The sequence below is a fragment of the Peromyscus maniculatus genome, chromosome 2, assembly GCF_049852395.1.
Source record: "Peromyscus maniculatus bairdii isolate BWxNUB_F1_BW_parent chromosome 2, HU_Pman_BW_mat_3.1, whole genome shotgun sequence".
NCBI lineage: Eukaryota > Metazoa > Chordata > Mammalia > Rodentia > Cricetidae > Peromyscus > Peromyscus maniculatus.
The window spans coordinates 22931573-22943127 of NC_134853.1; the positions used below are offsets into that span (position 1 = coordinate 22931573).

Below are 11555 nucleotides of genomic sequence, written 5' to 3' on the forward strand. Positions count from 1 at the left end.
GAACAGGTTGTTTTAACACACACACACACACACACACACACACACACACACACACACACACACGCACACACCAATAATAATCAAAGAAAGAGGAGGTTATCAGTTTGTGAGTAGGGAGAATAAGGGTGGTATGTAGGGAGAAAAAGAAAAGGGAGAAGTATGCATTCTATTTGAATGAAAATCATAAAATAATAATAACTTGGTATTGAAAAATTGAGAAATTTCATGTTAAAATTTGTCTCTGTGGAGAAGGTGGAACATCCAGGTGCACTTGATCCTCATGCACACAATGCAGGAGTTGGCAGGAATGAGTGACCCCTTTGTACACTGGACTTCTATGCTCTTACTAGTGTATCTCATCTGTCTTCTATCAACAGTAGAATTTAACAACCACAATGAAAAGTGATGTACGTATAGTACCTAATTAATTCTCATTCACAACCAGCTGATAGTGGTATTCTCCTCATATTCCCCATGAGCAAACAGACTCAGAGATGTTAACTATCTTCACTTGGGACCTGAAATGCAACACACTGTAGTTTAGACTCAGGAGTATCAAACCCTGAAATGCTCTTTGTAGTATACGTCTCTTACTCTTCATGACTGGCTGTGATACAATTTAATTTTGCTTGTTGAATTCTTCCTTTTTTATTTAAACTGGAGTATTTTAAGCTGTATGCACGAGAATTCTATGGATGTGGTAACAACTACCACAAAGGCCTTGAAAGAACTTGTTTAGTTCTGGAATTCCGAAATTTAAAAAAGGTTTGAAAGGACAGAGTGTTTGGGGCAGGGAGCCTCCAGTAAAGACTCACTTTCTGTTTTTCCTAGTCTAGAAGCTATCCCGGTTCCTTTGTAGTCATTTTCTCCACTTCCAGAATGTATCCATCTAACCTGTGCTTTTCATTGTCCTGTCTTTCTTCTGTTTTTGTCCTCTCAGAATGAACTCTAGGCACATTGAGGATATCAGATTAGCAAAGATACTCTCCCCATCTCAAAATTTTAACAACCCAAGAAACAAAAGTCAATGCATAAAACTAGATTAATGGGTTTAGGACATAATAATGTTCTAGTCTTTCAGTAGACATTATCCAACCTACCAAATTTTATCTATGTATAACAGATTTTGACCAATTTCCACACAATAAGGTTCCATTAAAGCATCTATAATACATATATAATAATATAATAATAATTATAAATAATTACTTAAGTCATATACATATTTTCATGGGTTCTGGTATTTTTCAAGAATAATTTATTCTAATATATGTGAATAGAAGCCTAAAAAAGACATTTGTACTCAAAAGAGGACACTAGTAAGCTATATTTATTTGACTCCAAATGTGTTGCATTCTTCATTTCCATGGTAGATATAAACTGAACCATGCTCTGCAGAAGATAAGAATTCTAAAATCAGAAATCAACACCTGCAGAATTTGTGACATTGCACCTGTGTGTTTTGAAGGAAGAAAATAAAAATATCAACACTCTATCACATGCTCTCTTTAAACACTAATAATTTTGCTTTCTAAAGATAAAATACCTTAAATATAACTTAATCCTAACTGAAAAGTTTGAAGCCATGCTAAGTTTGCATAGTTAACAACAACAGTTTTCCTTAGTTGAATAGTTTCTCTGTTAAATGAAACTCCACCAAAGAGTTTTTACTACTAGCTATGAAAGGTTTCTCCTTACAAATATACATATAACAAGGGTAAGGATAATCTTGTTATCCTAAAGTTGTGATTCTTAGTTTATGTTACTAAGGATTTTTTTGGTGTGTGTTTGTGTGTGTGTGTGTGTGTGTGTGTGTGTGTGTGTGTGTGTGTGTGAGAGAGAGAGAGAGAGAGAGAGAGAGAGAGAGAGAGAGAGAGAACAGCTCTAGTTTAAAACCATCTATAGTCTCAAACAACTCATAAAAAGGCATAGTTTGAATTATCTTGATAATTCTATAGTGTAGCATTTGTTTTCCTGGCTTCCTTTGACTCCTGTGGATAGCTAAGGGCTATGTTGATGTCCATGGTCCATATGGATGTCCATAGTCTGTGCTCCCACTGGAGTCCATATTGATGTTCATTGTCTGTGCTGCCACCAGAGACTGTGCTGAGGTCCATGGTCCATGCTGACTATGAACCAGAAACCATGTGGAAGTCTATGATCTGTGCTGCCGCTGACTGTAAAGGGCAAGGGAGCTTCTTTTGCAGTGGTATTGATGACTGCAGACTCACAATTGAGGTTGAGAGATACAGAAGGGCTCTGTGATAGTCTCTCTCTCTCCTCCAACCGCCCCCCCCACACACTAAAAAACAAAAGAAAGAAACAAACAGTCTAGACAGGAAGCCACTGAAGGAAACTCTTGAACATTGTGATTGGAATTCTGAAATACAGCTCTTCACAGCTGATGGATTCTGGCAGCGGTAGGGGTGGGGAAGGACTAAGTTTTCTCTAAGGGGATGGCTACTGGGAGATTGGCTGTGCTCCAGTGAGTGTATGGACAATACAAATTGAAAGTCATATTTTTTATTTTCTTTTTTTTTTCAGTTGGGAGGTCACAAGTGTTGGAGGGGTTGGATTTAGGGAGACTGGGAAGTTAACATGATTGGGGTGCATTATAGGAAACTCCCAAATAATCAATAAAAATATTATGTTGGAAAAAAAAGACTTGAAGTTGGGAGGTGGACATGTTGGAAGAATATGAGGGAGTTGGGAGGGGTGGGGTTGATATGAATGTATTTCATTACATGCATGTAGAAAATAAAGAGAAAAGCAGGTGTGGACTTGTGAAATGGACCAGCAGTAAAAATAGCTTCTGCACAAGCAGAAGACTTTGAGTTTGATCCCAGAATCCAAGGTGGAAGTAGAGACTTGACTACTGAAAGTTACCTTCTGACTTCCACATGGTCACAGTGGTATGTATGTGCCTGTACACACACACACACACACACTTTTAAAATAGTAAAACCAAGTCTCCTCTGTTTTAAGTATATCTATCTCCTGGAATGTGACTCTTACTCTTGATGACAGTTTTATATGTGAGTTTTTATCCAAAATAAAGCCTTTTTCTTTTGTCAATACATCATCTAAACATTTAAATCAGATAGACTAAGTGAATTGACTGTATATGGCATCTGAGCGGTGTAACTTCTAATGGAACATTTCACTGGTTTGCCTACAGGTAAGCAATGCTATTATTCCTATTTTCTTGGCTAGAATGAAACCCAAAAGGAAGTCAGTGATGGAAACACCTTACTTGCTTAAAAACACAAAGCATTTTTTATATTCTGAGTTGAGCAGTAAAAACCAAAGGATGTTCTTGAAAAATAAGTAAGTAAATAAATATGTTCAGGAGCCTAGAGAGATTTCCTCCTTGTTTTTGAAAAAAAAATATGTGATGAAAGTAAATGGAGAGAAGAATGTAAAAACATAAAAATATAAGACTGATGCAGCAAAAATCCAGTATATGTATAATGTTGTTCTGTTGACTGGGAACATCTTATTTCCTTTAGATTATTCTTGTCTGCTGCATATCTATCTGCTAAGGTCAGTTACTTTTTCCACATAAGTTCTATCAGATTCTTATGAGGAAGAGTCCATTCCCAATGAGAATGGAGGCATGTTTTCAGAGGGATGCTTCTGAATGCAGCAGTATTCATTGATAGGAGTTTATTCACTTACAACTCTTTTTTCTTTATTTACATTAACTTTTCTGCCTCATGGCTAAGGATTGAATCCAGGGTATTTCACATGTTAGGCAAGTGCTGTACCACTCAGCTGTGCCCCTAGCTGCAAACCTTTTCTTTAATTGCAGACCTGACTGTGATTTTCATGCATTTCTTATTTTTTCCTTCTTAGAGATAGGAATCTTAGGCTAATATAAACTGAATGTATCTCACTTCAAATGTTTGATTTAATACAGATCATTATAATGACTGATAGATTAAAAAAACTTTTTTCTGCTTTTATGTCAATAATTTTGTGCTGTTATATTAAGCAGTGCTATCTTCTGCTCTGATGATTCCCTTCCTCTGCTTTTTCTTGGTTAGAATGTAGCTTTCATAAAGGAGAAGCAGGAGAGATGTGCTGGCAAGGGGGCTAAGAATAGAATGCACTGGGTGCTGTAAAGCCAAGTGAAGGTATTTATGTTTGTCCTGAAGGCAGTATCAAGGCACTCACAGCTCTTGAGCTGAGGTGTGGGGTCAAAGTGGTAGGTACAGGAAAGCAATATGCTCATAGTATTTGTGCTTGAGGGAAAAGGAGAGAAATTGAGTGAAACAGACTCCTAAATAGAAGATACCACTTACGACCTAAGTGCAGTGTAGGTGTGACTTAACTATAAAGGCCTGGCTCAGGAAGCTGTTATTGAGAGTGTAAAGAAGCCAGAAAGTTTGTGATATATTACTAAGGCAGATGAGGTACACACCTTATGGAACTCATGGTAGAGAAATAAAACAAGAGTGAGGTTTTGAGCTTGGGGTAGATTTTATAAAAATGATAGTAGCAAAGACAGTGAAGAGAGGGAGCTTATTTGAAGAAGAAGAAGATTAAGATGATGAAGAAGGTAAATTACTTTAATCATAATATTTTTGCAAAACACATATATATCTACATCTATTTCTATATCTATCTATATATACATTAAGTGCTAGTTGGAAAATACTGGATAGAGTTTGACAAAGTGATTGCCCTGATAGTTTTGGAGTTATCCATGTAGAAGTGAGTGTGCAGCCTTAGACATACAAGCTTTCCAGTTGAGAGAGTACAGAGGAGAGGGGCAATGAAGCTTGAACCATGTGCTTCCATATCTGCTCGGTTTTCTTAATAACTCATCACTGCCTGAAATTCCACTGTTTATGATGTGCTTCTCATGATCTGTATGATTTTTTTTCTGTAGCATAACTTCTTCATGAACAAAGATTTGGTTATTGTTATATATCTCCATTCCTGTACCTCAAGGCCATGGAATGGTACCTAGCACATGGTAGGTAATAAAATTATCTGATGAGGAGCTGGGAATATGACTGGGTGGGTCAAGTGCTGGCTTTGAAAGCTTGAGGACCTGAGTTCTGATCCCCAGCACCTATATAAAGGCTAGATGCTTAAGTCTGCAATCCCAGAATTTGGGGACAGATATAGATGCATCCCTAGGGCTTGCTGTCCAGCCAGTATAATTAAAAGTGGCAGGTTACAGGTTCAGCAAGGGACCCTGTCTCAAAAAAATAAGATGGAGAGCAACTGAGGAAGACACCTGATGGCAACCTCTGGCCTTCAGATACACCTGCACAGTCAAGTGCACTTGAACAAACATATGAAAATGAAACTCTATATCTGTATCTAAATCTTTATCTATCTAACACACACACACACACACACACACACACACACACATACACACACATACACACACATGCTCATGCATGTATATACCTCTCCATAAGACACAGTATCTAGTGAATGTACTAAATGTATGAATAAAGGACTGAATGAAAATATAATATTTTCACATATAATTCAGTTCTTCAAACTATCTATAACTTAAGATAGTTTGCTTGGCCAAGGACAAATATTTTATTAAATGATACATTTTAGACAAAGACATACTTTACATTTCCCCCCTACAGGTAGCATTCTGACCTTTGGTGTGTGACTTTTCACCTGTGACTGGTGTCCTTCTGGTCCTTAGAGATTCTTTTTCACTTTTGTTTTCTCCCTTTGAAAACAAAATAGAGATTGTAGTTACTCTAAAATAAAGTTGAATGTGAAATGTCACCATTCTCACGCAGTTATCAATGTGGTTATTAAAACTGAATATCTCTCTATAATTTCCTGAAAATGATTATACTTGTGCCTAAATAGATATTCTTGGCCTTACTATTGAATAACTTTACTATTGAATCATCTTTGGCCACCGTCCTCCCACAAATAACAAGATGTCCTTCATCTTTCCAATTTTCTTCTTCACATTACCCTAGTGTTGGCCCATCAGGCCTTTTAGTGGCCGAATTTAAAACATTATGAGGAGTTGGCCATTTCATCCCATCATTACTTTGTTCTCCTCATGGTTTTGCTTCTTTCTGTACATAAACATTTGCCCAACCTTTCATTTGAAATGGAGTTATACCACAGTGTATATGGCCAGGAGATACCTGAGATGCTCCTATAGGGATGCACTGACACAAAACAGTTTGGTACTGGCATAAAAACCAACATGTGGACCAATGGAACAGAACTGAGGAACCTGACATTAATCCGCACATCTATGAACATACAATTTTTGATAAAGAAACCAAAACTATACAAGGGAAAAAAAGAAAGCATCTTCAACAAATGGTGCTGGCATAACTGGATGTTAACATGTAGAAGATTGCAAATAGATCCATATCTGTCACCGTGCACAAAACTTAAGTCCAAGTAGATCAAAGACCTCAACATAAATCCAGTTACTCTGAACCTGTTAGAAGAGGAAGTAGGAAGTAGTCTTGAACACATTGACACCAGAGATCACTTCCTAAATAAAATACCAGTAGCACAGACACTGAGAGAAACAATTAATAAATGGGACCTCTTGAAACTGGGAAGCTTTTGTAGGGCAAAGGACATAGTCAACAAAACAAAACGACAGCCTACAGAATGGGAAAAGGTCTTCACCAACCCCACATCTGACAGAGAGGGCTGATATCCAGAACATATAAAGAATTCAAGAAATTAGATATCAAAATACCCAACAGTAAAATTAAGAAATGGGCTATAGAGCTAAATAGAGAATTCTCAACAGAAGAATCTCAAATGGCTGAAAGACATTTAAGGAATTGCTCATCATCCTTAATCATCAGGGAAATGCAAATCAAAACAACTCTGAGATACCATCTTACACCCCTCAGAATGGCTAAGATCAAAAAACACTGAAGATAGCTTATGTTGGAGAGGATATGAAGCAAGGGGAACTCTCCTCCACTGTTGGTGGGAATGCAAGCTTGTACAGCCACTTTGGAAATCAGTATGGTGCTTTCTTAGAAAATTGGGAATCAACCTCCCTCAAGACCCAACTATATCACTCTTGGGCATATACCCAAGGAATGCTCAATCATACCACAAGGACACATGCTCAATTATATTCATATCAGCATTATTTGTAATAGCCAGAACCTGGAAACAACCTAGATGCCCTTCAACTGAACAATGGATAAATAAAATGTGGTACATATACACAATGGAGTACTACTCAGCAGAGAAAAACAATGACAACATGAGGTTTGCAGACAAATGGATGGGACTGGGAAATATCATCCTGAGTGAGATAACCTAGACTCAGAAAGACAAACATGGTATGTACTCACTTATAAGTGGATACTAGATGTAAAGCAAAGGATAACGAGACTGCAACTCATAACTCCAAGGAGGCTACCTAGTAAAGAGGACCCTAAGAAAGACACAGAGATGGCCCAATGACAGAGAAATGGATGAGATCTACATGAGCAAACTGGGGGTGAGGGGGGTAACAGAGGGCAAGGGTCAGGGGAAAGAGAACTTAAGGGAACGGGAGGTCCCAGCTGGATCAGGAACAGAGTGGAAGAACAAGGAAAGAGATACCATGATAAATGAAGACCCCATGGGAATAGGAAGAATCAGAGTGCTAGAGAGGTCCTTAGAAATCCACAAAGATACCTCCACTATAGACTACTGGCAATGGTCGAGAGAGAGCCTGAGCTGACCTACTCTGGTGATGGGATGGCCGAACACCGTAACTGTCATGATAGAACTCTAATCCAGTGACTGATGGAAGCAGATGCAGAGACTCACGACCAAGCCCCAGGTGGAGCTCCAGGAGTCCAATCGGCGAGAGAGAGGAGGGATTATATGAGCAAGAGATATTGAGTCCATGATTGGAAAAAGCACAGGGACGAATAGCCAAACTAGTGGAAACACATGAACTGTGAACCAATAGCTGAGGAGCCCACATGGAATTGGAGCAGGCCCTCTGGATAAGTGAGACAGTTGATTAGCTTGAACTGTTTAGGAGGCCCCCAGGCAGTGGGACCGGGACCTGTCCTTGGTGCATGAGCTGGCTGTTTGGAACCTAGGGCCTATGCTGAGACACTTTGCTCAGCCTTGGTGCAGGGAGGAGAGGACTGGACTTGCCTCAACTGAATCTATCAGGCTGGGCTGACTCCCCAGGGGAGACCTGGCCTTGGAGGCGGTGGGAATGCAGGGTGGATTGAGGGGGAAGGCTGGGGGTGGGAGGAGGGAGAACAGGGAAATCTGAGGTTGATATGTAAAATTAAATTAATTATAAAATAAAAACTGAACAACTTAAAAAGGTTATAATGCAGAAATGTTGGCTCCCAAACCCTAGTAGAGAGAACAAACAACAAAACGGTGAGTATGAAAAAAGTAGATTGGGGAGACAGTTGGTGAAGTGATTGGTACCCAAACATGTGGACCTGACGTAAAAAGCCAGATGTGGTGGTGGGAACATGTAATCCTAATGCTGGGGCTGCATCCCAACAGATTCCTGGAGCTCCAGCACGAGCTGAAATGGTGAGCCTCATGCCTCAGTATGTGGTAGACAAGCTCCTGAAGATTGACACCTGACTGAGGTTGACTTTTGGTTTCCATGCACACACACATATGGTCATACACATACACCCAAATACCCACCTCTAGTCCTCCTTCCATAAAAAAGGATATGTAGGTAGATATGTATAAAGGATTTGTAGAAAATATCTGTAGAGAATAGAATTGGTGCTTGAAAGTACATTGTTCTACAGTAGAAAGGAAGGGAAAGGGGCAAAGGAAACAGGGAAGTGGATCTTGAGTTTTCAAAGGCAGGTAGATGATGGAGACAGAACAATGGCCCACGATGTGGTTGTGTGGGGTTGAAAGACGAAAGTAGAACCATTTATATGGAGAAGAATGTGAGAAGATTGGAGGAAGTAGCCAGGGACAGGGACTTTGAGTGTCTTGTGTGCTGTAATATGGATCTTTGACATTATTTATGAGTACTGAAGGCTATCAGGTAACTTCATTTAAGTCTCACAATAACCATATGTATTAGGCAAGGCTGCTGTCATTTCCTATCAAATATGAAACTGCTTGAATAGCTAATTATATGCACATAGGTAGGGTTGAGATGATCTATAGCTAGCAATAACATCTGATACTGCTCAACTTCTTTTTCATCATATTTTGATGTTATTTGTAAATATTTCCATTATAGTCTTTATATGTTGCATAAATATAGACTTATATGAGCAACATCATATTCAGAAGTAAAAGAGCATGTTTGTATTAGGCTGACTTTGTATTTCTGGAGATTTTATTTGTTGGTAAGCAGGAATTATGCAGGAACTTTTTGATTGATTGAACTTTTAAAGGATACTTTACAAAGAACAATACAATTTTGACTTGTTTTTACTTCTAGATATTTCCTTATACGACTCATAGTATTTTTATGCCACTGAAAAATGGTGTATTTTATGGGAGAAAACATCATTTTGACATTTTGAGATTGTTACATTTAGCGTATTTTAATAGAAAACTTAAAAAAATTGCCTATTTCCCACATGTACTTAGAATGGATAGACATCAAGCAATCCCAGACATGGCTGTTAAGAGTCTTTGATGCAAGCAGGCCTCAAGATTAACACCCCAGTATCACAGTTGCCACATGGCGCTGGTTATACCCAGAGCAGCTCTTCCTGGGCATGAGCTAAGCTTTCCTCCAGCATTGCTGCTTCAGGGTAAGATGACTCTTGAAAAGCACCTGTTCTTCTTGCTTTCTCTCTAAGTGTCCTGTAACTCCTGGGCAGCTCATCTGGAAAGGCTGATTCATAGCGCCCTCTCCTCTGTCACCATGTAGTCTGGCTATTGATGAAGTCTCTGCAGTAATGGTCGTGGAGTGGGCTAGGACAGCCTCAGCCATGTTCTAGCTGTGTGTTAGCAGTTTTATAACAGGATTCTGTCTCACACATGCCAGTGCTTGGAGAGGGTTCAACACAGTGCCCAGTGCATAGTTACTGCTGAAAACTCTCACACTCTTTAAGAGAAAAATCTATTAGCTATTTCTGTGTAAACTGTGAGAAAACAATTAATACCTGTTTTCCAAGTCTTCCAAGTTCAAATATCTCTCCTAAACACTTTTATCCTCTCTTTAAACTTGCATTTACAGAATATATAAATTAATAAGAATGTGGCTTAAATAGTACTCAACCTCAATGTTACCATGTAAAACTGCTGAGCAGTCTTCCACATGGCAGCATTTATTAACATCCACTGGTAGACAAAGGATGAGACTCAAGACTGACTTAGGAACATAAAGGACATACCTGTGCTGTGGGTGGCTGAGACTGACCATGCAGGTGAGGGTAGGATTCCTTTTCGGTCCTCCCTTCCATTGGCTCCACTTTATTGAATTTTATCATCAGTGATTTAAACATCTTCTCTGAGGCAGTTCTGAAAGACCTCTGATTTGATGACCCTGTATCTTGAAGTGGAGAGATGTACTTTGTTTTTCTTTCCTTTGGTAGACAAGCCAATTAGTTGTTTAATCAGGATTTTGTTCTGGTTAATTCCTACAGGCAACTCCCTAGCTAGGCAGGGCTTTGGCTTAAGAGCAGTAAATTACTTCTGCTTGGGTGATTTGCATTCTGTTTATGAACTTTTGAGAATCAAAATGCCCCTGTGAATAATTTAAGATGAGAGGATTAAACAAGTGGATTTGAATTGTTTAAATATGATCACACTGTCCATTGACTTGATTTTTTCCTTTCTAATTGCTCACCTTCCTATTTGTACCTAATTTTAAACAAAGGAATATATGTGAATGAGTAACAAACAAAACATGCATGAAGAGTGTAACTTAAAGCAAATAGTCTGCTTTGCCAAAGTGCCCGTTTCTAGTGATGAAGCATGACTTTACCATTAATCTTTCCTCATTCTGTTCATCCAGCCTTTGATTCCGTATCACTGGCTGAAAAGCCAATGTAATCTAGTTCTTGTGTGTGTGTGTGTGTGTGTGTGTGTGTGTGTGTGTGTGTGTGTGTGTGTAGATTTAGCTCTGAAACCTTTGAGAGTCACAGGTGCATGATCAAGAATTGATAGATTTCTTTCTCTCTCCAGAGCCCATATTTCTTTGATGTTCTGTGCTACTGAATGCTTTCTTTGGGATATCAGGTTTTAAAGCTGTGCAACTTTTTTTTTTTTTTTTGGTTAGCACTGGTGTGTGTGTGTGTGTGTGTGTGTGTGTGTGTGTGTGTGTGTGTGTGTGTGTGCAGGCCAGAGTCATGGTCTCTCACTGAACCCAGACCTCATTGATTCTACTAGACTGACTAGCCAGCAAACAAACCACAGAAGCCATTTTGTCTCTATCTTCCTAGCACTGAGATTGCGGGGCAGGTGAGTGCTGATGTGCGTAGAATTTTTTGGGTGAATCTAAACTAGGGTCCTTATTCTTGTACAGTAGGCACTTTATGGGCTGAACCATTTTCTTTGTTTTTATAGCTCATTGATTCCAATTTCTGATGACCACGTATTCATGAATGTGAGCCATCCACTGA

The 11555-nt window shown here is 38.9% G+C and overlaps 1 protein-coding gene across 1 annotated transcript in view; it reads right to left on the reverse strand.

Annotated features, from left to right (window-relative positions):
• Cngb3 (cyclic nucleotide gated channel subunit beta 3) overlaps positions 1 to 10436 on the reverse strand; it is a 172728-nt gene extending 162292 nt beyond the window's left edge. Inside the window, 3 exon segments of the mRNA XM_006983287.4 lie at positions 2887 to 2889; positions 5635 to 5710; positions 10326 to 10436. Of these exon segments, the coding sequence (XP_006983349.4) occupies positions 2887 to 2889; positions 5635 to 5710; positions 10326 to 10436 (190 nt within the window).
• Between the last annotated feature and the right edge of the window lie 1119 nt (positions 10437 to 11555).